The sequence below is a fragment of the Vicia villosa genome, unplaced genomic scaffold (genome assembly GCF_029867415.1).
Source record: "Vicia villosa cultivar HV-30 ecotype Madison, WI unplaced genomic scaffold, Vvil1.0 ctg.002372F_1_1, whole genome shotgun sequence".
Taxonomy (NCBI): Eukaryota; Viridiplantae; Streptophyta; class Magnoliopsida; order Fabales; family Fabaceae; genus Vicia; species Vicia villosa.
The window spans coordinates 86,804-114,403 of record NW_026705911.1 but is presented as its reverse complement, the minus strand read 5'-3'; the positions used below and the strand labels follow the sequence as shown (position 1 = coordinate 114,403).

Sequence of the window (27,600 nt, the reverse complement as noted above, 5' to 3'; positions counted from 1 at the left end):
GGAGATTGTTGAAGTTGTGATGAACTTGATGAAGATAGAAGAACAATTGAGAGGATTAAGAGAAGGAGGATTTTGATCTTTGAGAATGTTTTTAGAGGTTTTTTGGTGATTGGTGAGTTATGAGAGAACTATGAGACAGATGTGAATATATAGTATGAGCCAAAGTGGGTGGATTAGACTAATGGGCCTAAAAATAGTCCAAACAAATAGTGCAGAATTTTATTCGGTCAAACCTCGACACGTTTGAGTCAAATTTGAAGGGGGCTCTGTGCAAAATTTGGGACTAGGCCAAGAAGCAAAAACGTAGCTGACATCAATAACAACCTTGTGCCAAGAAATGAGTCCAATCGGATAAAAAATGAAGGAGATATGAATTTTTGAATATTCAGCAATCGACATAAAAACGAACAACATTGTGTTAGGCGTCTGTGTCAATCACTAACATGTCTTTGTGCAAAAACTAGTATTGATCGGGGCAGAATCCGGACTCAGACTTCAAAGCATAGTTGTAGATCTTTGAGTCAGTGACGTCGTGTAGAAAGATGAGCTCAATCGGATAAGAAATGACCGATTAAATTCGACTATTAAATTCAAATTTCCCTTTCCAGTTCAGCCACTTAGTTTTGCAAAATAAACCAAAAACGAAGGTCTTCAGAGTACCATTCGAATTCGGCCTTCAAAATAAAGTCGTAGATAATAACATTTGTGACCTTGTGTTAAAATATAAGCCTGATACAATAAAAAGTGACCGAGCTATGATTTTTGCAAGATTGAGAATACGGTGGAACGCATCACTGGGTTATGATTCAGCACGAACAGTTTTCAGAAATGTATTTCTGGACGAGTTCATTGAGAATTTAGAGATACAGTTCCGGAGGTAGCGTAACCTTCTTCAAAATGAAGAGATACCGTTTACTTTAAATTCCAACTTCTTTTGCTCCTTTTGATTTGATGGAACACAAGAATGAAGTTTTGAAATGAAAAATTTGATTGAGAATTATGGGTTTTTGGAGAGAGTTTATGGAGACAAAATAGAAATGAAGTCTGATCATACAGGTGGCTTGTTTTAACAACAACATATTTAATTTTTTCGGAGATGTATCTTCGAAAACTAACCTAAGGGATTTCTAAATTTCTACTTTAAATGTTTGGAGATATATCTCCCTATAATTATTTAATTGCTCAATTGACAATTTATTTATCACTATATTCAGGAGATATATCTAAAAAAAAAAAACTTTAAGTATGATTCTAGGGTGAAATTATTTTTGCTTGTTGGTTAGAGATTTGCATTTTTTTGATTTTGCATGAGTTCTTTTCCACCTCATGAATTAAGAAACTCCCCGTGTTTGAGATGATATTTACAAAAATTCGGAGACCGAACATTCATTTCTTCAGTCACGCATGCATCTTCTGATTGTGTTACAAAATGAGACTGAGAACCATTATTACATTTACTTTGAAACACTCTAACTCACTTCACACTCATTCCCTTGCAATTCTACAACATCACCACAACAACAACTACCTTAAACTTGTCCGTTCATGCAAACACTTGAACCCTCTCCACCAACTCTACGCCCATTTCCTTGTTTCAGGTCTCTTCCACCAATCCAACTCATCTCAATCAACATACCCATCTCTCATTCTTTGTAATTCATTGATTAGACTCTATTCTACACTTCATCACTTCCACAAAGCCATACACTTGTATCACACAATGTTACAAATTGGACTGCAACCTGACAAATACACCTTTACCTTTGTTTTGAAGGCTTGTACTGCTGCTCTAGATTTTCATGAGGGTGTTTCTGTTTACCGTGATGTAGCTGCTAAAGGGTTAGAATGTGATGTATTTATCGGGACTAGTCTTGTTAACATGTTTTGTAAAATGGGTCGTTTGGATAGTGCAAGGAAGGTGTTTGATAAAATGCTTAAGAAAGATGCTGCTTCTTGGAATGTGATGATTTCGGGTTTGTCGCAGAGCTTGAATCCTAGTGAGGCGTTGGAAATGTTTCGGAAGATGCAGATGGAGGGTTTGGAGCCTGATACTGTGAGTATCTTGAACCTGGCTCCGGCTATTTCTAGATTAGAGGATATTGGTTCTTGTAAGTCTATTCATGGTTATGTGGTTAGAAGAGGCATTTGTGGGGTGGTTTCAAACTCATTGATCGATATGTACTCTAAATGTGGTGAGATACGTCTGGCTCGTCGTGTTTTTGACCGGATGCGGGTTATAGATGATGTCTCGTTGGCAACAATGATGGCTGGATATGTACACCATGGTTGTTACTTTGAGGTTCTTGAATTGTTTGATAAAATTAAGCATAGAAATGTTAAGATGAATAAGGTAGCAATTGTAAATGCTCTTTTGGCTGCGGCAGAAATGAGAGACTTAGAGAAAGGGAAGGAAATTCATAATTGTGCTTTGCAGATAGGGATAATGTCAGATATTGTTGTTGCTACTCCTGTAGTGAGCATGTATGCAAAATGTGGCGAGTTGAAGAAGGCAAAAGAATTGTTTCTGAGTCTTGAAGGAAGAGATTTGGTTGCTTGGTCTTCTTTTTTATCGGCTCTTGTTCAAGCTGGTTATCCTGGAGAGGCATTGTCTATATTTCAAGAGATGCAGCATAAAGGCTTGAAACTTGATAAAGTGATTTTGACGATTCTCGTTTCCACTTGTGTAGAAATTTCAAATCTTAGATTAGGGAAGACTTTGCACTGCTATGCTATTAAAGCAGATATGGAGTCTGATATCTCAACAGTAACAACTCTTGTCTCAATGTACACTAGATTTGAATTATTTATGCATGCTATGAGGCTTTTCAACAGAGTGCAAAATAAAGATGTTGTGGTGTGGAATGCTTTGATAAATGGGTTTGTGAAATATGGCGATCCATATCTTGCATTGGAAATTTTCCATAGATTACAATCAAGTGGTATTCAACCAGATAGTGGAACCTTGGTGGGTATGGTTTCAGCTTGTTCCATAATGGATGCCCTAGATCTAGGAACATACTTTCATGGAAATATTAAAAAGCGTGGTTTGGAATCTGACACTCATGTAAAAGTTGCTCTAATGGACATGTATGCCAAATGCGGGAGCCTTTTCTCAGCTAAATGCCTGTTTCTCTTAACCAAGCATGTAAAGGACGAGGTATCTTGGAATGTAATGATTTCAGGGTATCTGCATAATGGATATGCCAATGAAGCGATTTCCACTTTTCAACGGATGAAATTAGAAAATATATTGCCGAACTTAGTCACATTTGCGATCATCCTTCCGGCTGTTTCGTATTTGACAGTATTAAAAGAGGCAATGGCTTTTCATGCCTGCATAATCCGAATGGGATTTCTATCTAGTACCCTTCTTGGAAACAGTCTCGTAGATATGTATGCTAAATGCGGTCAACTTAGTTATTCTGAGAAATGTTTTCATGAAATGGAAAACAAAGACACTATCTCATGGAATGCAATGCTTTCAGGATATGCAATGCACGGCCAAGGTGAACTTGCCGTCGCTCTTTTTTCACTAATGCAAGAGACTAATGTTCATGTTGATTCTATTTCGTACATCAGTGTATTATCTGCTTGTAGACACGCTGGTTTAATTCAAGAAGGAAAGAACATTTTTGCCTCAATGTGTGAAAAGCACCATGTTGAATCCAATATGGAACACTATGCCTGCATGGTTGATCTTTTGTGCGGTGCTGGTTTATTTGATGAAGCTCTTAGTTTAATTAATAAAATTCCAACAGAACCTGATGCTCAAGTTTGGGGCGCCCTCCTGGGAGGGTGTAAAATTCATTCCAATATTACATTAGGAGAGGTTGCCCTGGATCACCTTGTTAAACTTGAACCGAGAAATGCCGCTCATTATGTAGTTTTATCAGATATTTATGCTCAATGTGGTAAGTGGAATGAGGCCAGAAGGACAAGATCACATATGAATGCTCATGGCTTGAAGAAAATTCCAGGATATAGTTGGATTGGAGCCCACAAACAAGGTTCATGCCTTTCTTGCTAGTAACGAAGCTCTGCCACTATCAACACGGACTAGCAGAACAAAGGAGTTTTTTTCTTTAAAACCAAAAAGAGGAGAAGGTATGCAATCAAAGTTCCTCTTTCCGATTACAAATTGAAAAGAAGCCTTACAAGAATCACCAAGTTATGTAATAACGTCTACTAGAATTTAAATACATTATTATCGTGTATAACACTTGAAAATCTAAAATGGCTATCCCTGTGTGCTATGTAACTTTTGGAGACTCCTCATTTTGCATTGCCTAGTTGAGCTGTCATACAGCAGCTGGAGGAGTTAACAGAAAAGCAGCGAAGATGACACAAAACAGCTCAGGAGTTGATCAAATCTGCTTCCTAGAAAGCTTTTGAGAATTAGGATTGCAAATGCTGCAGAAGTAAGCTGAAGAGAACCGTCTAACCGTCTAATTCTACAGCTACAGCAGATGACAAATTTGGGAATGAATAGGTGGTCCTGGTCGCAAGCTTCCTGAACAGAAAGACCAGAGAATACTGCCACTGTTTTGCATGATGGTCAGGTTTCACGTCGCATCTATGAAAAGAGATCGAAGGTGCTTGTATTATAATATTAGTCTATTGTTTCTCAAATTTTAGATTTTACCAGGGATAAATTTATGTTTATAAAATTGCTTATTTCAGTTGATTTCAGATATTTTGAAACCATCAAGAGATTAAAATCACGAGATATAAAGAGGTTAAGTTCCTAAACTTGTTTATCATTGTATATCTGTTTACTTACACTTGTATGAACTTGATGATGTTTGGCACCTGAGCTTTCAAGATACTTGTTTTTTTAGTTAAATTCATGGATTCAACAATCTTTGGCTGTTATTTAGTTACCTTCTTCGGTGATAATTGATATTGTTTTTTAGTTTCAAGACACGTAGGGTTAGAATTTGCACCAACTGATTACTGTGTTGTGACTTGTGTCTATTATATTTATTATTAACTCTTACTTTGTGATAATTTTCCTTTGGCATGTAGGTAGCAAATATTTCAGGCAAAACCATTCGCAGTTATTTGTTTTGTGAACACAAGAAATTGGTGGAAAAGATAATGAAATGAGGCAAAAAGGATAGAGGCTGTTAGCATTGGTTCTGAATGTCCTGAGAGTCTAAGCATTTCATCTTTCAGTGTACAGTTTTTTTCTTCATATAGTGTTCATTGCCTCTCCACAGTTTTGTATGGTTATGTGAACCCAGGTAGATCATTGGATGACTATTTCTGCCAATTTACTTCTACATAATACTTATAACTTAAGTAAGTTTTGGTATAGTATGTACCAAATTTTTATATACCAGTAGAAATATAGATTCTAACGTGTTTTTCCGTTTGATTTTCTATTGCGCTTAATTGTAAATTAATGTTAAGTGCATGACTTTGTTATATTGCGCTTAATTGGAAATTAATGTCAAGTGCATGACTTTGTTATATATAAACATTACTCATGTTTTAGGCCATTTATACTAAGTTTACTATCAAAATAAATTTGTTAGCAATTAAACTATACACTGATGCAATTCAAATAAAAATTCATAGATTAGTTCAAATCTATAATCAAACATCATAATACAATGGGTATATCTCACCCCTAGTTTCTTCTATGCTTCTTGTACGGAAATACGGTCAGTGTCTCAAATATAATAGCCTTTATAGTGGCCCTTACAGGACTGTCTTTTGGAAACTCTCCTCTCTTTATATTGACTCGCGCAATAGTCATAATATGGTGACATGCGGGTAACACATCAACGACGTGATCTACCCTAGTTTACTCCTCCATTAATATTTCTTGATGAGCTTCCCTAGGTAGATTTTCCTGAGCATTTGGTATCATGTAGGAATGCGACACTCTGAAATATCATTGAATGTATCTTAATTATACTACTTCATGGCCGAGGAGCTTACACAATTTGTGCTTCCTCTGACGCCAGATGATTATAGAAATCATCAAACATCAAATCAACATCTTTGCGGATCATAGTAGAAGGAACAGACACGGAGGGATCTCTTGGAATACCAAATTGAAACCCAAACTGACACATGAATTGCTCAGACAGATGTGAATGCATCATGTGTGACCCACAAGTCAACCATCCGGAGTATAAGGCTATGTCATACAAGGGACGCGTCTGACTGTGAATGTCGTACAATGTGTAGTGTATATCATCCAATGTAGTGCAATCAATAAACACTCGGAATTACTTAATCACATTATTCCCTCTGAGCGGGGCGTCTCGCAAGTATGTGGCAAGTCCTCAGAGTAGTTATCCTCACATGACCTGTCGGAGATGCGTGGAAAGTTAGAGAGGATCCATGGTTGAAAATGGTTTAGATGAAATATAAATAACAGTGTAGCATAAGTGTTATGAAATATTCTTAATAGTAAAGATGAAAATTGTAACTCAGTGGGAGAACTGACTTTTTAGAAATGTTTCGCAAACAAATGTTGCGGAGAGCAAGAGTCGCCACCGACTTTTATTTTATCCAATTAGGAAAGGCATAAAAGAACAGGAAATACCTTCTTTGAAAATAGATTGAGTTCGGAGGGTAGGTTATGTAAAGGGAAGGTGTAAGCACCCTTTGCATCCATGGTTATCCATGGGCTTTTAATTTGCTTAGCTCACTTTGTTTGTTTGAAATGTTTGAAAAGTGTCGTGTGTGTTTAGAAAAACAATTTGATTCTGAAAATGTCTAAAAAGACAACGTTAGAAAACGGGGTGTGAAAAACATTTGATTTGAATTGTTGTGAGCAAGCACTTAAGAGCTACCTACCCTAAGTTCGAAAGGTCTTTCCCATACTTTAAAGTTTTCCTTGGGCGATAGTACTATCCATGCCATTTGAGGGTAGGTAGTCCTATACATTGGATGTGTTCGGGACATCGAAGGGTCATCGGATGGTCATAGAAGGCAACATGTAAGGACGTCTTAGCATTCGAAGGGACGATCATCATTTTATCGTAGGCAACTCGAAGGGACTATGATGACATTAATCGGAGGCAACCTTGCTAAGACATCCCTATGTTCGAGGGACTTGACCATTATTCGAAAGGCAACAGACGAGGGGAAACCCTAAAGGTGAGTGTGTGAACAAGGGTGTGTTAATTTCAAATATTTAATCTTGAGTTAGTTAGCTATGCCCAGTTTTAGTCTTTCCATGCAATCCTATTAGCATACATCTAGCAGTTTATATAGTGCGGAATGTAAAGTCCTACGCTATTACATGGCTTCGGGATGGGGGATTACAAATCTAAACGAATGGGGATAAAAATTATTACAAACCCAAAATGAAAATTAAGGCGGAAATAATATATACAAAATAAAATTATAAATGTCCGCCAAATAGTCCAATGCTCAAGATGGTAGTTCCTCGCAAAAATTAAGAAAATGTTAATACGAATATATAAAATGATGCATGAGAGATAGTGCGAATTTATATACAAATGATTTATTTACAAAGATGATTGACAATTTAATCGAAGAATCCTAAAATTATGTACAAATTACTAACTTAATTAATCTAAGTAAAAGACATATTTTTAAATTTTATATTTTTAATAATGATTTAAAATTAAATAACCAAACAAAAATTAAGCCTAATAAACTAATAATTTTTTTTAAAAAATAAGGGTATATTTTCTATATATATATATATATATATATATATATATATATATATATATATATATATATATATATATATATATATATATATATATATATATATGTTTGACATGTTTACTAACTAACTAACAAAATTGAAATATTTAAAAAAGAAAGAAAAAAAATCAAATACATTACTGACTCAAATCATTAATTTGCATATGTTATATAATGAAAAGAAAAAACACACCTATTGAACCTACAATCCACACAACCTAAAATCATAGATTCATAATACTCACATGTAAGCAATGGATAGCAAGATGAAACAAGCAATCAGGCGTGTAAAAGTGAGAAGCGAGAAGAGATATCGCGAAGTTACCGAAAGTCGACGCAGAGTTGGTAAGGGATCGGTCCTGCGCTAAGTCTCGTCACTCTGAGATCGTTGGAAAATTGATGTTCAGTTGGTGATGCAATCTGTCGAAGGATGCTACTGCGATTTGATTCAGTTCCTCAAGTGTTGTTGCTGAAGCGTTGTGCAAAGCTTGTTTGACACTTCAACCAACACTCATTGGTGTGTCTCAATCAATACAAATCCAGGAATGACAGTTACTATAATACTGGGGGCAACGTTCAAGACATCCATGTCTTCCCACAAACCCGGTTTCACAGGATCATATCCGCACAGAGTAATCATTAAAAAGATATCTTCAAATGTTCCCGTCCCAACAAAGACTTAGTGTAACACCCTTCTAAATCCCGCGGTAATTTTTAAACAATTATATCAGAGTAAAACATAAACACAAGGGTGCCACAATTATATAAAATAAATAAACCAATCATGGTCAAGTCATGCTTCATTAGGAAACGGTTCACCAAATCGTAATTATGTTTATCACAGCGGAATAAGAAACATTATCAAATACATCCAATGGAATCATAATCCAACACCAATAAAGTAGATTAAATTCATAAAAACTCTATAACTATCGTTCCCCAGTGTTACAGATCAGAGCATGACCGACACGACCCAACATAAACGGATAAACTCTATGAGTCATCCTCACCAAGCACTAATGCCGCTACTCCTCAATCTGAAAATGACAACATGTAAGGGTGAGTCTCATTCTCAATTAGTAAATATTATGCAATTCATAAGCAACAAGCATCATAATATACCGTTCACCCAATTATACATATTCAGATTCCCATCTATTATTCATTAATTCACACAATAATAGATTACAACACATACTGCAGAAATCCGTACAATCATATTATGACAAAATGCATATGACACAACTGACACTATGCATGTGGTACCAATAAACCGTGGAATCAATCCACCTAACCGATCTACGCCTCATCGAGATACGGCCCACCGACACAATTTCCACACAATGGGAAATATGTCCACCAACGATCCAAACATCACCGGGATCCAACATCAATGCATATGAATGAATGAAACACATATAACATACTTAAAACACACCGAATCACGATGAACAACTCATCTCAACACCACACCACCGAATAAGTATGTACATGTCTTCAACATCATTAAAATAGTCATGCATCCATCACCATCATAATAACAAATCACAACCAATTCATCATCACATCAAACACATTGTCACACCTATCTCATATGCACACAATGTTCAATTCTCATCAAGTAATTAAATCGAGTTTTTAAGGAAATAAAGTCGGCTAATACCATTATTCATCATTCATCATGTAAAACATTTAATTACTTGCACAACGCCCAAAACGGCACTAAGAGATGATTCACGGATCAAAAGATACGTTATTTTGAAGTTTGGGAAAATTCACCCACAACAAGGTTCTCTCAGCGGAGCAAGGCAGAAGCGAAATCCTTCAGACCCCCGCTCAGCGGACCTCAAGCGACGTCAAACAGGAGCGAACTACGTTGGGACCTCCACTCAGCGGACCTGCGATTTCAGCAAACCTCAAGTCTGCGACAGACCCTGCGATTTCACTCCCTTTTCACCCAAAAACGATTCCAAACATCACGTACAGGCATATAATCATCATACATTCAATTATACACCATAAAACATCATCCAAACTCATTATTAACCAAATAGTTCACACAATTATCATCAATTCAATCCAATTTTAACACCCTAACCTAACAATCCCAATATCTAATTGAACTAAACCATACATCAATCTACCTATCACCTAAGACCACATAAGAGATACTAAAAGGAAGAGTTCCCCCTTACCTCGATTCACGGTTGGATTCTATTTCTCTTCACGTTCTCTATACGTATCCCTCCATGTTCTTCGTGCCCTAGCTCTCTCCTTCTGCCTCTTCTCAAAACTTTAATCGTGCAGAATGATTCCCTCTTTTCTCTTTTCTCTTTTTACCCCTAAGACCCCTAATATGGTCTTCCCATATTGCCCTCAATTACTCTTCACAATTTACCACTCTTGCCCTTAATATCTCTAACACTGATATTGTTTTATTTTACTAATTAAAATAATTCCACTCATTATTCTAATTATTCTAAAATACACCAAAATTCATCAATACAGCTAAGCATCATGCTAAAATAATTAGTTTAGAATTTGGGGTGTTACACTTAGTTCCTCAACAGAGTTTACATCTTCGACACTACCAGTTCCCCGACACTTTTCTCTTCCCCGACATGGTTTATTAATATCTCTTATCCCCAATCAGGGTACATCAAGATTAATGGCTCTCATCCCCAAGCAGAAATCAGAAATCCCCAGTTGTGTATCTTCAGGACGGGATCAAGCATCAGAGTCACAACAATATAGAGATTTATTTCTCAAAAAACACTCCAAATGGCATAAGACATATTCATACATCACATACATATCCATACATTGCATACATAACATACAAAGTTTCTCATTTATTTTGAGAAGCTCATCATACATTACATGCATTATGACATTGCATAAAATGGACTTTGCTTTTCAGGTCGACCAAACGGTCAGGAAAATATCATCAAACAACTTATCAACTCTAACAAGCATATTTTCTTCTCCCAAAAACAATCCAGACGAAGATTCGTTCTGATAATCATTCCTATCAAACTCCCATCACATTAGTCCCCTGGAAGTGAAATATCACATTAGTCCTCTGGCAGTGAAATATCGTATTAAGTCCCCTGGCAATGATATGTTTCATCAGTCCCGTGGTAGTAATTGAAATCCTTCTCATCATGTTAGTCCCCTGGCAGTGATCAGTCGGCCCTTATCATATTAGTCCCCTGGCAATGATATCTACATCAGTCCCCTGGCCGTAATCAAAATCCTTCTCATCTTGTTAGTCCCCTGGCAGTGATCAGTCGGTCCTTATCATATTAGTCCCCTAGAAATGATATCTACATCAGTCCCCTGGCAGTAATCAAAATCCTTCTCATCATGTTAGTCCCCTGGTAGTGATCAATCAATCCTTATCATATTAGTCCCCTGGCAATGATATCTACATCAGTCCCCTGGCAGTAATCGAAAACATTCCAAGATCTAAATCAGTTACTATGAATGGTACTGACACGATCAACACTTGAAGATCTAATTCTATCATCACGAACAGTGTAGACACGATCATCCTTCCAAGGTCTAATTCAGTTACTACGAACGGTGTTGACACAATCAACACTTGAAGATCTAATTCTATCATCACGAACGGTGTAGACACGATCATCCTTCCAAGGTCTAATTCAGTTACTACGAACGGTGCTGACACGATCAACATTCAAAGATCTAATTCTATCATCACGAACGGTGTAGACACGATCATCTTTCCAAGATCTAATTCAGTTACTACGAACGGTGCTGACACGATCAATCTCCAACAAATACTTCTCAATACAAAGGATCCAGTCTAACGTACGACTCATCCTAGGATACGACCTGACGTACGGTATACTCTGATAACTATCAACACAGAGGACTTGGTCTAACGTACGACCCATCCTTCAGCCTAACGTACGGCTCTCCAGACATCTATCGATGCAATCAGTCCCGGTCTAACATACGACCCATCCTTCAGCCTAACGCACGGTTTTCCAGACATCTAAACAATGCAAACTGGACCCAGTCTAGCGTATGACTCGTCCTAAAAAGCATAGTCTAACGTACGACTCATCCTAAGTATATCCTTCAGAGACAGTCTAATGTACGACGTATTCTGATTCTCAAGTCTATCAAGCTGGATGGCATCCTTAAGCCCATCTCAATCAAATCTCAATATCCTGGTGGCATCTCTAAGTCCATCCCTGACAACTTTCATCAATTTCTAGATGGCATCTTTAAGCCCATCTCCGGAAAAGGTCCCTACATCAGCAAGGGCAAATTTCTTGCTATTCTAGTGTTCAATCCTCTTTCACCTTCAAATTCCGTCAGGCACACATGCCAATCTACATCCTCAGGTATAAGAAGATTGAATAGGGGCAGCTGTCATACCCCAAAATTTTCCCATCACATTTTCATACTCAAGCTCATTTGAATATCAAAAGCTCGGGACTTGACTGAATGCACTCATCTCCTAAGCAATCAACCCACAACTAGGGTTTTGTTTCTCTCGAGATCAAATCAAGTTCTAAGACCTCAAATGGATCCCATGGCCTCTCATATGCTTCAAAGGGTCCTCATGCCATTTTTCAAGCTCTGATTCATAAGATTGCTCAATCAACAACTCAGATAGTCAATAGTCGACTAGTTTGACCTAAAAGTCAACTATGGTCAAATTGCAGTCAAAATTCCTAGTTTTTGGTCAACATCAACATTCTAATGTTATATTCATCATTTGATCAAATTTTGATCATGATTCATCAAGAAAAGATAAAAAATCCACAAAAGTACAAAGTTGCTAAATTAGGGTTTCTAGGTAAAAATCAACGGAACTTTGACCAGCCATATCTCTCTCATACTTTCTCAGAAATTCCTTAACCGAAGCTCATTCTCAAGGAGATTTGATTCTCTACAACTTTGATGTTAGGCCCAAGGTCAAGAAATGCTTCCGCATAAGAGATATGAGCCAATATATTACAGGTCCTTCTAGAAGATCGCAAGAAGCTGTTTTTTGTCAGGAGCCATATCATCAAGATAAAATCTCCAAATGAAAAATATGCTCCAAAGTGACTTGTAGAGGACATCTTTAGGTTTCCAAAAAGTCCTACAACATGGTCATATGACAAAAATTGAAGGAGATATGAGGCTCAGAAGTTGGTCAAATTTCAAGAAGTGCATGAAACCCTAATTGAATAATTTTGTGTTTTTGAACTAATGGGCTTAGGTTTTGGACTTCAAACATACATATGACCCAAATAAGAACCTATAAAACCATTCTTATATTTTTTTCATTTTTATTTTTATTTATTTGAATTTTATTCATTTAAATGCAAAATAAATTAAGTAAAATACCAAAAATGATGAAATAAATTATGGGGTTTTGTTTTGGATCATATGAAGGCCCAAGAAACACCTTGAGGACCATGGAATTTCGTTCATACTTGGCTTGGATTTTTATTTTATTATTTTTTATTTTTATTCAATTTAAATCAAAGAAAAAATCAAATCAAATCAAATTGATGCATGATTTGATTTTTCAATCAAATAATCATCCTTGGGGCTCATGTCAATCATAAAAATTTGATTGGAAAAAGATTGAACAAAAATAGAAAGATTTATACACAATTTTCAATCAAATTTTTTCATATTTCTAAATCACCATTCACATGATTTCTTTCCCAAGTCTTATGACCTAATTCTCACCCTCTATATAAGGGCATATATTCTGAGCAACAAGAGGACGAAAAAAGGAGAGGAGGAAAAGAAACAAAAAGGTTTCAAAGTTTCAAGAGCTAGGGCATAAGGTTTTTTGGTGCACATCCATTCTCAACGAATTCCAAACATCGAATACTCCCCTTGAGGGCATCAGGAGCACACACTAATCGTTTTCAAAGCAAGCAACGTTCCTGATCATTGTCCTTCATCTTCAACAGTTTGTATGGTTTCTTACAATTCGAATCTCTTAATCTATGCCATTTGAATCAATGTTATGTATCTATATGTGTTCATACTTATGTTTCGGATCCTTTAGAACCATTGATGTGAAGGTTTGGTGCAGGTACAGTGAAACACCATGTTTAGGGCATGAAGCAAGCAAGCTTCGTTTTCCATGGTTTAGGACGTCTCCAGATAAACAAATGCCACCATCATATTCGCAAGGGCCAAATTAATAGATCTGGGCATTTTTATTTGATTGCTAAACGTAAAATTGCTGAGTTTGATTTTTGCAGAAAAAACCTAACAAAATTCGCAGGTAAAATCATGGGTATTGTCGAAGGAATTTCCGCAGGTATAGAGGATGAAGAAGATGAATAGTGGAAGGACACTCACGAGGACGCGTGTGAGGTACTGAGTGGCTGGTCAAATGTTCAGCCTTCTTTTTGCGCGTGTGGAGGATTGTTATTGGCTGGTCAAAAGTTCACCTCTCTCTTCCTCTTTCTCATTGGCTCACGCAATAGACATGGGACCCACGCATGGACATTTTTGACTGAAATCAATAATTAACGTTTTATTATATATACATTGATTTAGGGTTTACTAACAAAAAGAGGCGCATGGCTGGATGAGAGTATAGACATAATGGCCACTTCAAAGTCCTGAGTTCGAACCCAGGCTTTGTGCAAGTTTTTTTATGAATTGTGTGACTCACTGATCTGGTGTTTTTTCCCCAAGCCTAAGCATCATGCAACCTCACGCAAAGTCCGTCAGATTCATGCTATCTCCAGATCTAAGGCCCCTGAAACGCAAGTCTACCACGGACCATCAGAGCTGTATCACGCTAGATCCAGAGCTAAGTTTTTCTAATTTATCTTATTTTTAATTACATTATTCCTTTTTAAAAAAATTTATTTTATATTCTTTAATTCATTAATTATTGTTTTCCAAAAAATTATATTAACTAAATAATGTTGTATTTTGACCAATATTTATTTTTAATCGAAAACTCGACTTTTCCATAATTTTATCAATAATACTAAAATTAAATTTTGCCTATACTTTTAATTAGTTAATTAATTAGGATTCAATCCAAAAATTATTTAATTATTATATTTAATCGAAAGTTCGATTTTCTTAATTTTTAATAGTTATTTAAAAATATTAAATTATTTATTTTGCGTATTTCGTTTAAACCAATTATTTTATACACTAATCCTATTACTTTCATCCTTGATTTTCAGGTTATCCAAGATTTGACGATGATTCAAGTTTATCTAAATATTTTTGAATGTAATAATTAATTAGGTTTTTTCTTAATTTCCGTCTTTTATTTTCCGCAAACCCCCTACAGGTGTTTATTGTAAATCCCCCATCCCTAAAACTGTAATAGCTTAGGGTTTTACTTTCCGCACTTTAATTTCTGCATGATATTAATTATGTGGTTAGTAAATAGGGAGTGACAACTAATAATTGAACGTTGCTCATAAACTGCAAAGATAAATATTCAAACTGAACTCACGTGATTGGTGCACACACTCACCTTTAAGGTAACCACTCTTATGCTTCCTTCTCGATCAAAAATAGTCAAGTCCCTCGGATATAGGGATACGTTAGCTTGCTGCCTTCGATTCAAAATCACCATGTCCCTCCGATAAAGGATCATAGTCCCTTCGAGTTGCCTACGATAAATATGATCTCGTCCCTCGATAAAATGGTGATAGTCCCTTCGAATGCTAAGGTATCCTTACTGTTTCCTAAAATGACTATTATATCCTTCCCTTAGACTACCTGCCCTCTTTATGGTAGGGACAGTCTTATGGCAAACGATACTTTCTCGATGACCCTTCCATGACCCGCACATCCAATGAAAGGACTACCTGCCCTCTTTATGGTATGGATAGCCCTTTCAAACTGAAAAGATGAAAGAACTGAATCTTTAACTTAGAGTAGGTGCTCCAGATTGCTTACTCTTTTCAAATTCTAATCAAAATCTTTTTCCACTCCTTTTCAAATCAAATCAAAAAGACTACGCTTATTTACAAGCTAAAGTTCTTCTTCAAAATATTTTCTTATTCACACTTCAAACATTTCAAACAATTCAAAAAGTGAGCTAAGCAATTAAGAGCCCATGGATAACCATGGATACAAAGGGTGTTTTAAACCTTCCCTTTGTATAACCTACCCCCCGAACTCAATCTCTTTCAAAGGTCTTTCCTGTTCTTTTTGCCTTTCCTAAATTGGATAAAATAAAAGTCGGTGGCGACTCTTGCTTACTGCGACATTTTCTTTTAAAGTCAGTTCACCGTATTACAGATAGTATTATCCATACCATTTGAGTGTAGGTAGTCCTATACATTGGATGTGTTCGGGACATCGTAGGGTCATTGGATGGTCATAGAAGGCAACATGTAAGTACGTCTTAGCATTCGAAGGGACGATCATCATTTTATCGTAGGCCACTCGAAGGGACTATGATGACATTAATCGGAGGCAACCTTGCTAAGACATCCCTACGTTCGAGGGACTTGACCATTATTCGAAAGGCAACAGAAGAGGGGAAACCCTAAAGGTGAGTGTGTGAACATGGGTGTGTTAATTTCAAATATTTATTCTTGAGTTAGTAAGCTATGCCCAGTTTTAGTCTTTCCATGCAATCCTATTAGTATACATCTAGCAATTTATTTAGTGCGAAATGTAAAGTGCAGAATGTAAAGTCCTACGCTATTACATGGCTTCGGGATGGGGGATTACAAATCTAAATGAATGGGGATAAAAATTATTACAAACCCAAAATGAAAATTAAGGCGGAAATAATATATACAAAATAAAATTATAAATGTCCGCCAAATAGTCCAATGCTCAAGATGGTAGTTCCTCGCAAAAATCAAGAAAATGTTAGTACGAATATATAAAATGATGCATGAGAGATAGTGCGAATTTATATACAAATGATTTATTTACAAAGATGATTGACAATTTAATCGAAGAATCCTAAAATTATGTACAAATTACTAACTTAATTAATCTAAGTAAAAGACATATTTTTGAATTTTATATTTTTAATAATGATTTAAAATTAAATAACCAAACTGTTATACCCCAAAATTTGCCCATCTCATTTCACCTTTTAAAACTCATACCAAAGTTCAAAACTCAAAGGCACACTCTCCTAGACAAAGACCTCCTAAACTAGGGTTTTGAATTCTCTGAAGAAAATGAATGAATCAAGGTCCCCAATGGATTTCAGATGACTTATGATGTTTCAAACTATCTCTAAGACAAAATTCAGGCTTCAATTCCAAGGATTGCCCAATCAATTGCTCAGAAAGTCAACAGTCGACTAGTTTGACCTAAAAGTCAACTATGGTCAAAGTACAGTCAAAACTCCTAATTTTTGGTCAACATCCTTATTTTGAAGTATGATTCATCATTTGATCAAGGATTGATCATGATTCATCAAGGAAAGTTCAGAAATAAACAAAACCTAAAGTTTCTAAATTAGGGTTTTTGACCTAAAGTCAACTGAACTTTGACCAGCCATAACTTTCACATGGAACATCATATATTTCCCATCCAAAGCTCATTTTAAAGTAAATTGATTTCTCTACAACTCTGTCTCTCTAAATCCAAGGCCAAAAATGCATCATTTGAAAGATATGAGCCAAAACATTACAGGTCCTTCTAGAAGATCGCAAAAAGCAGTTTTTTGTTAGGAGCAATATCATCAAGATAAACTCACCAAATTAAAAATATGTTCCAAAGTGGCTTGTAAAGGACATCTTGGGCTTTCCAAAAAGTTCTATAACACCTTCATATGATAATTTTTGAGAGAGTTGCGACTTGCTAAAGTTGGGCAATTTTGAGAAAATGCACAAAAGGCAAAGTGGAGAATTTTGAGTTTTTGACTAAATGGGCCAAGGTTTTGAGTTTTAAATATGTTCATAAAGTACCTAAGGGCCCATCACGCCATCCTTCTATTATTTGCATTATTATTTATTTTTATTTTGAATTATATTCATTTTAATTCAAAATTTAATGAAGAAATAATGATAAATATGAAAGATATGGTATTGATAAAGTTCCCAATCAAATATTGAGCTAATATTGACCTATAAATCATGTGATATTGATTGAGAAATATTGAATCAAAATTGAAGCAAAAATAGGAAGTTTCCAATCAAAATTCAATCAAATTTCCAAGTCATCAAAAACTTGAAGTCCAAGACAAATATTTAACCTAATTCTTGCCCTATATATATGCAATACTATACTAATCTCAAGGGGACGAAAAAAAGGAGAGGAAGAATTAGGGTTTCAAGAAAACAAAGTTCTCAGAGAAAGTGCAAGATTCGTGTTCATCATCCCAGCTTCGTTCTAAGCCAAACAACCTTCTCAATCATATCTCCAGGTAGCATAGAGTAAGTTTGAACCAAGGTGAAGGCCATATAACACGTACCATGCTTACATCACATTCATATTTTTTTTCATGCATGTTTGAATTTCGTTTTTGGTTTTTTAACGTGTTGCAATAGAATCTAATTGCATATTCAAGTTCCTTGTGACTTTTAGAAGAGATCTGGATCCTTTGTACGAAGCTTAGAGGTGAATAACGCAATACGCCATTGTTAAGGCAAAGATTATGTATGGTATCGTTTTCATAGATGCAAGGGGTTTCAGACCAAAGTGTCCCTATATTCTGGTCCAGGGCATGGTTTTATGTTGTTCTGGGCTTGTCTCTTGATCGTTAACGTTTGTTTCTTTGAGTTTCATGTTCGCAAAATTTTTCCTACGGATATGCTGTAATTCCGCAGGTAAATCCGAAGTAGAAAGCGCAGAAAAATCCGCAGGTGTGGAGGAAGAAGATAACGAGGTGGACGGATGACCCCTTGACTACGCGTGGAGCATCCTGATTCGCCAGTCAACGAAATCATTCTTTCTCTCCATTTTGATTGGTGGCTCGTGTGATAAGTGGACCCCATTCTGACTCTCTCTCCATTAGTTATTAGCTATAATATTTGTTTTTTGTGTGCATTATAATTTCAAAGTAATGATGCAGCATAGATGGTCAAGTGAATTTGCTAGTTGCCCAAGAAACCTGGGTTCGATCCCCTGGTTAGACATATTTTTTTCCTCAAATTGTTTGAACGCAGATCCAGTGCAGCACATCCAGGCAAGAACACCATACGCCCTCAGATCCCAGTCGTACGATTGCATCTCACTCTGAACCAACGGCCAGGAAGTGCAGGCGCATCAAAGACCTTCATCAAGCTGCCACACAGGATCCAAAGCTAAGATTTTTAATTTCTTTTTAGTTTAAATTATATAATTCTTCTTATTATTCATGAACTATTAATTAATTTTGTTTTCTTTCCTAAAAAACACATTAACTAAAAATAATGTTTTATTTTAATTATTAATTTTAATCGAAAACTCGTTTTTTTAATTTCATCAAAAATTGTTTTTAACATTTAAATATTAATTGTCTTGCATGTATTTTTATCAATTAATTTAAAACATCAAAATTTATAGTTTTTGCACATAATTTTAGATCGATTATTTTTATTAGAATTTAATTGATTAATCGAGATTATGATAAATAGTTTCTTCATACACTAACCCTAGTACTTTAATTCTTGATTTTCAGGATGATCGAAGATTCGACGGAGATTCAAGTTTATTTAAATATTTTTTAATGTAATAATTAACTAGGTTTTTTTAATTTCCGTCTTCTACTTTCCGCATACCCCCTACAGGTGTTTATTGTAAATCCCCCATCCCTAAACTTGTAATAGCGTTGGTCTTTACTTTCCGCACTTTAATTCCTGCACAATATTTATTGCGTGGTTAGTAAAATAGGGAGTGGCAAGAATAACTGGACGTAGCTCACTAACGCAAGATAAATATTTGAATACAATCACGTGATTGCTGCACACACCCACCTTTAGGTAACTCCTCTTCTGTAGCCTTTCGATCAAAAATAGCCAAGTCTCTCGGATATAGGGATACCTTAGCTTGCTGCCTTCGATTCAAAATCACCATGTCCCTCCGATAAAAGATCATAGTCCCTTCGAGTTGCCTACGATAAATATGATCTCGTCCCTCGATTAAATGGTGATAGTCTCTTCGAATGCTAAGGTATCCTTACTGTTGCCTTAATGACTATTATATCCTTCCCTTAGACTACCTGCCCTCTTTATGGTAGGGACAGTCTCGTGGCGAACGATTATTCTCGATGACCCTTCGATGACCCGCAAATCCAATGAAAGGACTACTTACCCTGCTTATGGTATGGATAGCCCTTTCAAACGAAAAAACTTAAAGAACAAGAAAGACGAACTTAGGGTAGGTAGTTCTTAATTGCTTTCTCCATTCAAATCAAAATCTATTACTTTTCACATCTCCTTTTCAAAACAATTTCCAAAAGGCTACGCTTATTTACAAGCTAAAGTCCTTAGTCAAATCTTTTTCTATTCACACACGACACTCTTTCAAACAATTCAAAACAAACAAGTGAGCTAAGCAATTAAGAGCCCATGGATAACCATGGATACAAAGGGTGCTTACACCTTCCCTATGTATAATCTACCCCCTGAACTCAAAATCTTTCAAAGGTCTTTCCTGTTCTTTTTGACTTTCCAATTGGATAAAATAAAAGTCGGTGGCGACTCTTGCTATCCGCAACATTTCAAAAAGTCAGTTCTCCCACCGTATTAAAAAACTGGCGACTCTGCTGGGGATATACTTAAAAAAGAGGGGTTACCTTAAAGTTTAGGATTCACTTAAATGTTTTCACTCGTTTGATTTGATTGCTTTATTTATAAAGGCTGTTTTGGGTATTCTGTTGTGTGAAAGATCCTATACCCGGATCTAGTGTACCTTAGGTATGTGGAAATAGACCAAGGAGACTGTACGGCTCGTCCCGATATGGTTGATCTGGTGGCCACCGTTAGTGTGACACTTTGGTTGGTTTTGATGGCCCTTGAACATGACCGAGGAGACATTAGGCTACCATGTAGTATCATCAAGCACTAATTTGCCCTTAGAACCCTAGTTGAACTTGACTTTGGCCTATTAAGAAGTAGCGAGATGGCCGGCTTTGGACCTTGACTGAAGCTGGTTGATACTCGAAGCTACACTCATTGAGATCAATCTTTCAAGATGTTTTCGGTCAGCCACCCGAGCGCTGACTGAGATAATGCTTTCGAGAGTGATCATCGAGATGAGACCCCCTAGAACCCGGTTACTATTTTAGGACAGGTTGAACCAACTAAACTTCAGTGGGGAGGGTACTTACCTATGGACTTCCGCAAGCCTTTAAACCTAAGGACACTTGTGTGACTTGCTTGTGTGTGCTACTAACCCTTTGGTTTCTTTGCAGGTTTTTCTTGTGGGACTCACTCATCCTTATTACCTTACGTTTTGCCTAAAGCGTTACATCTTCATAACATCATGACATCATAACATCATAACATAGCATATTGACTAACCCTTTCAAGGATCTTAGGGATTTAGGGCGCACAATTTCAGGTGCTCTTATCAAAGACTGAATTCCTATCTAGGGGCAAGAAGATTTATTTTCCTCTGGCCGTATGCCTTCCAATTCAGAGACACAGTACCTATCAAGGGGCAAGATGTAACGCTCGGAAAAATAAGTATATACTTGATTTGGGCGTTTGTGACATCTATTGGAATTTTACCGTTTTTGGAGTCGTTTCAGTCGGTATTAGTTCGGGATGGCGGACTAATATTTAATTGAAGGTTTTCATATTTTTGGTACTGGAAATATCATTAAGGTAATATTCCGCGTTTTGGGGCGTTTGAACGATATTTGAGCGTAGGGGCATTTTGGTCATTTCCGCCTGATAAATATTTTCTTTATAAGAAAGAAGAGAAAGAAAGGAAGAGGAAAAAGGAGAAGAAGGAAAAGAGGAGGAAATGTGGAGATTGGTGGTTTTTCATCCAAATCGAGTTCCGATCGTTGCTATAGCAAGGTAAGGGGGTGAATCTAATTTATCTTGGATGTATGATTCTTATAGTCTTGTTCTTGTTCTTGTTCTTGTTCTTCTTGTTCCAATTTCCACAATTTTCTTGTGTGGTCTTTGTTTGATTTAAGTTTGTTTGAGAATGATTGTATGATGATTAAATGATATCCTTGTTGTGTTATGGTGATTGATCATGTTTGTTTTCCATTTCTATGGCTTGATTGAGTTTGGATAAAATGTTAGGTTTTGAGATAGATTGATGAATCAACCATGAAAAGTTTGATGTTAGGTTGTTTCTATGGTTTGTATGTGTTGTATTGGTGTTATAATGATGTTTGGGAGTGGTTTTGGGGGGTATAAGGGGCCTGGAACCGTTCTGGTTCGTTCTGGTTTTTTCTGGGTTTACGCAGGTCCGCTGAGCGGAGGTTCTTTTGCAGGAATTCTCTGCGGAGGTCCGCTTAGCGGAGCTGAAGCGGACGACAGCTTTTTCTGTTTTTCCAAAACTTTGAAACTTCGTAACTCCTGAACCGTAACTCCGATTTTGTCGCCGTTCGAACCGTTGGAAAGCTAACGCAATAACCTATATTATTATCTAATTAAATGATTCATAGGATGAAGTATTCCATTATTTTTATTAGGATCAAGTGATGAGTTGTGTAGTGTGTTCAATTATCCAAACTTTGAAACCTTGTAACTTTGATCCATAGCTCCGTTTCGTACGCCGTTCGAAGTGTTAGGAAGCTAGTTGGATGTTCTATATGATAGTATAGGCTTGGTTAGCTTGTTATGAATTGGTTATGAGGTGTTGTTGATGAAAAACACATAATTGTTTATATATGCAATATGATTGGTAAATAATCATAGTGCTTGGTTGCAATTGTTGATGATGTAGGATGTAGTAGTGGTTGGTTGATTTTCATAAATGGTTTTGTGAACTAGTGCATGATAAATCATGATGATGTGTTGTGTGAATGTTATTGATCCGCTGTCGCGCGCGGATCAAAAACGAGTATTTTGAAAACTGTAGTTAACGGTAACGACAACTCGAGTATCGTATCGCAAGGATTCTTGTTTTGTTATTAACTAATAGAAATTGAATTGGGGGTTTATGGTTTTAGAATCAATTTAAAAACAAAGTAAATTAAGTGATTATCAAAATAAGCTAAACGGCTAATCCTACTGATTCGGGTTCCGACTTATCATCGGTTATAATAACACCAATCCCTAAACGGCTTCGATCCTATTCGATTATGAGATTAATTAGACAAGCGCTTATCAAAATCATACGAGTTATGTTCCTGTTTACCGAATTAAGCAAACGGTTAAGAATATGACGAGTTAACGAATTAAGCAAACGATAACACGCAATTAAATTTAGGAACATGCATACAATCGAATTTAATCAATTCTATTCTATGAACAACAATCGAATTAAGCAAACAATTGTAATCAAATTAAGCAAATGATTTCATAGAAAAGAATTGAACAGAAATCGAATTTAAATTAGTATTAGAATAACCTCAAAGCAATGGAACCCATAAGCAGCAGGATTTGCCTTCAGGAATTAGCTCTTCATTCTAATCATGAAACCAAAAGTAAAATTTGTGGGAAAGAAAAAAGGTCTCAAATATTCTAACGGCTGTCAACCCTTATAAAACAAAATAAGTTTTTCTTCTCTACTAACTCAAACTGGGTCAAAAACATAACCCAAGCCCATAAAATAATGACCCAAAAACAAATTATTCTAATGACTGACACTTCAACGAAATTCTGGGAATTATACATTCCGAATTTGCCTTTGACTCCAACATGAAAGATGTAGCTCTTTCTCTTAGCTTTCCGGCGATTATTAGAACGCGTTAATCCGATTCCCAGAGCTCCAGTTATGATCATTTTAGTGCAGACTGCTAATGCTGAAAATAGAGTGCGAAAATCAAATAAGTGCAAAAATAAACTGATTTATAAAAACACATTAAAATAGAAAAATAACCAAGGTAAAGTAAAGAAATGCCTAAGTAAAAATATAGGAGAATGTGCATAAGTATGCACTGATCAAATTCCCCCACACTTGAACTTTTGCACTCCGAGCAAAATAAAAAACAAAACAAAGAAAGCACAAATACATCAACAGTTACTCATCCTAGGCTACAAATCTTCTTCGTGTAAGTTTGCATCGACAGGTACTAATCTTGCACACTAAGGACATCGTAAGAACACTAACCACAGATATGCAGACATAAGCCTCCTAAATACACAAACCAATTCAAATCATATTATTATACAATAGCCTAACTTACTCATCCTTTTTGCTCTTTTTCATTCAGGTGCAATCACATTAAGCCCGTTATCTCCACACACTTATAGCAGGACGACCGGTTAGTGACTCTGATCCTTTTGCACGGGGTTCCGGTACTTGCGTGGCATAACCCTTTTTTTACTCAGTTGTAGTTGCGGGGGATCGGACCGTAATCCTCCCTACCAAGTTTAGCACCAGAAACCGCTGAACCAACTAACAAAGAGCTTTGAATTTTTTTGAAGGGTCCACAACCGTTGGGTTAAGTGACCGGGTGAGGGTCACCAAACTTAGAAGGCGCATTACCTTTTTCTTTTTTTTTCTTTTTGGAACATTCACTTATATTCATCGGCTTCCATGCGTAAAGTGTGTGAGAGATGGTGCCGACTGCTGAAATAAACTACTTAAGAGCTGTCAAAGAGTGAGAAATTAAGGCTAAAACATAATAACAAATTCAAATCAATTTCCATATGCAAGAGACTTACAGTGTTAGAACGATACCGATCTTGTGAATTTTTCCCACGTCTCCGCAAACTCGACTCAAATAAGTCTATAGCCTAAAACTTTCAAAACGGTGCATATTTATTTTTATTTTTTTAAACTGAAAAACAAAATAAGAAAACAAAAGAATAAAACAAAGAATTCCCTCCCCCACACTAAAACAAGCATTGTCCTCAATGAAAGGACATAATTATTAAAGTAAGAGGGAGAGAAAGGAAAGAACACACCCGAGTAGTCAAGGAGGATATGTGATCGCATAAACAGCCTTTGCTAGTGAAGCCTCTTTTACAATCTCTCCTTCCAAAGTAGGGCTCTCATGGAATAGCCTAATACGGTGTACATTGACCTTGAAATTTATTTTAGTGCCTTCGCCATTTATTCCAGGATCAAAGAACAATCTCCGAAAAGTAAAAGTGTCGAATGGGCACGTGATCTTCTTTTCCACAATATCAGAGATCAAAAGATTTAGGGGATGCCTCGTTACTTTTGTTTCATCTTCCCCTTCAATTGAGACCCTATGCAAAACCATAGATGGGCTAATATCGAGAATTTCGATCAAAGTCCACCCAATCACCTTGTTATGCTTCTTCAAAACCTGCAATAGCTTATTTTCTTGATCAAAATCAACGTTAGAAGAAATTATATCTGGGAGTTTTTCATTACTCTCTAAATAAGCGTATTTCAAATTTTCAGGAAGTTGTTTCAACTCGGGGGAAGGTGGCTGCTCAATGGAAGGAGTGCTTGGGGCAGCCAGGATGTCAAGAGTATCAGCTGCATAAACAACTTCATCGATAAGAACTTCACCTGTAGTAAATATGTTACCCTGCAAGGCAGCATCAATCTCAGCACATACAACACAAATGTTAGTGTCAGTACAATCAGAACATGAGTAAACATCATCAAAATCAGACAGTGATGGAAAATCAGATGCAAGCAAATCATTACGAGTATCATCAACATTTTCAGAAATCGACTCAATTTGAAAAATAGAATTCTCTTCCAAAGGTTGTTGGTTTAGTCGTTGAGCTTGCTGCATGGCATTCATCAAAGTGGAAAGTTGTCCAATTTGTGTTTGCAAAGTCTGAAGAGTAGAATCTATTTGTTGTTGATACTGAAGATTATTTGCAGCCATTTGCTTGATAATTTCTTCCAAATATGATTGTGTGTCAGCTTTCAATGATGCATTTTGTTGAAATTGTTGATATGGCCAAATAGGCTGCTCTTCAATGTATGAGTATTGTCCTTGAAGATCACCTACCATTTGTGCCTCACCATAAAAATTAGTATCTAACAACATAGGACATGCATCATTACCATGAAAATTTGAAGAACAAATATTGCAAATCGCAAGTGGAATATGATTTTGATAGCACGATTGATGTTCTCTTGCTTCCATCAAATTAATAAGATAAGCCAACTGATCCAATGAGTCTCCCATTTTTTTTTACACAAAAACACAAATATGACTAAAATGAATTCAAAAAAATACAAAAGATAGAAATTTAATCTAATGAAGACAAATAAAAATTTTGAGAATTTTTTTGGAATTTTTTGACACTATGAAAACAGTAAATAATTCATAAAAAATAGAAAAACAACGACTTTGCGATTTTGAGGGTCAAATTCGTTTAGAATTCTATTCTAAAGGAGTCCTGTTCGTTGATTTATTTCTGACTTTGTGGAAAAAATTCGGAACGATTCGAAACAGTAGCTTTCAAACTTACCTGATAGGCTGGAAAACTTATCACTGTACACCAACCAGAATTGCAACCCTGAAAATCAACAAACACAACACAAAAGAAAATCCTAGCAATAACACTATGCCTAATATTAGTTAATAACAACAAGAATCCCCGGCAACGGCGCCAATTTGATCCGCTGTCGCGCGCGGATCAAAAACGAGTATTTTGAAAACTGTAGTTAACGGTAACGACAACTCGAGTATCGTATCGCAAGGATTCTTGTTTTGTTATTAACTAATAGAAATTGAATTGGGGGTTTATGGTTTTAGAATCAATTTAAAAACAAAGTAAATTAAGTGATTATCAAAATAAGCTAAACGGCTAATCCTACTGATTCGGGTTCCGACTTATCATCGGTTATAATAACACCAATCCCTAAACGGCTTCGATCCTATTCGATTATGAGATTAATTAGACAAACGCTTATCAAAATCATACGAGTTATGTTCCTGTTTACCGAATTAAGCAAACGGTTAAGAATATGACGAGTTAACGAATTAAGCAAACGATAACACGCAATTAAATTTAGGAACATGCATACAATCGAATTTAATCAATTCTATTCTATGAACAACAATCGAATTAAGCAAACAATTGTAATCAAATTAAGCAAATGATTTCATAGAAAAGAATTGAACAGAAATCGAATTTAAATTAGTATTAGAATAACCTCAAAGCAATGGAACCCATAAGCAGCAGGATTTGCCTTCAGGAATTAGTTCTTCATTCTAATCATGAAACCAAAAGTAAAATTTGTGGGAAAGAAAAAAGGTCTCAAATATTCTAACGGCTGTCAACCCTTATAAAACAAAATAAGTTTTTCTTCTCTACTAACTTAAACTGGGTCAAAAACATAACCCAAGCCCATAAAATAATGACCCAAAAACAAATTATTCTAATGACTGACACTTCAACGAAATTCTGGGAATTATACATTCCGAATTTGCCTTTGACTCCAACATGAAAGATGTAGCTCTTTCTCTTAGCTTTCCGGCGATTATTAGAACGCGTTAATCCGATTCCCAGAGCTCCAGTTATGATCATTTTAGTGCAGACTGCTAATGCTGAAAATAGAGTGCGAAAATCAAATAAGTGCAAAAATAAACTGATTTATAAAAACACATTAAAATAGAAAAATAACCAAGGTAAAGTAAAGAAATGCCTAAGTAAAAATATAGGAGAATGTGCATAAATATGCACTGATCAGTTATCGTATTGATATGAGGTATGTGATTAATTATCGATAACATGAGATCATGTTCATATGTGTTATGTATTAATGAATGTTCATTCTTGATATGTGACGATGTTTGGTTGTTTGTTGTTAACATGATGTGTGGCCTTATGGCAAGTAATTGTTGTTATGAGAATGATGTATTGATGGAGTTGTGGGCCAATGTCCAATATTAATTTGATGTGATGCAATTAT

General features: G+C 36.0%; 1 protein-coding gene across 4 annotated transcripts; it reads left to right on the top strand.

Annotated features, from left to right (window-relative positions):
• The first annotated feature begins 1,295 nt into the window (after nt 1–1,295).
• Nucleotides 1,296–5,364, top strand: LOC131638685 (pentatricopeptide repeat-containing protein At2g39620-like). 4 transcript variants are annotated; one of them, XM_058909246.1, is made up of 4 exons: nt 1,296–4,104; nt 4,291–4,592; nt 4,681–4,735; nt 5,026–5,364. In XM_058909246.1, the coding sequence occupies exon 1, from the start codon at nt 1,430–1,432 to the stop codon at nt 4,025–4,027; it is 2,598 nt and encodes an 865-aa protein (XP_058765229.1). In that variant the 5' UTR covers nt 1,296–1,429; the 3' UTR covers nt 4,028–4,104; nt 4,291–4,592; nt 4,681–4,735; nt 5,026–5,364. The 4 variants fall into 4 exon arrangements, with proteins under 4 accessions (XP_058765229.1, XP_058765227.1, XP_058765226.1 ...); XM_058909244.1 differs by having other exon boundaries at nt 4,268–4,592; XM_058909243.1 differs by having other exon boundaries at nt 1,296–4,592; nt 4,691–4,735.
• The last annotated feature ends 22,236 nt before the right edge of the window (nt 5,365–27,600 follow it).

What these genes read in the sequence shown, in the direction of transcription:
- LOC131638685 (XM_058909246.1), top strand. Translation starts at nt 1,430, where the DNA reads ATGAGACTGAGAACCATTATTACATTTACTTTGAAACACTCTAACTCA.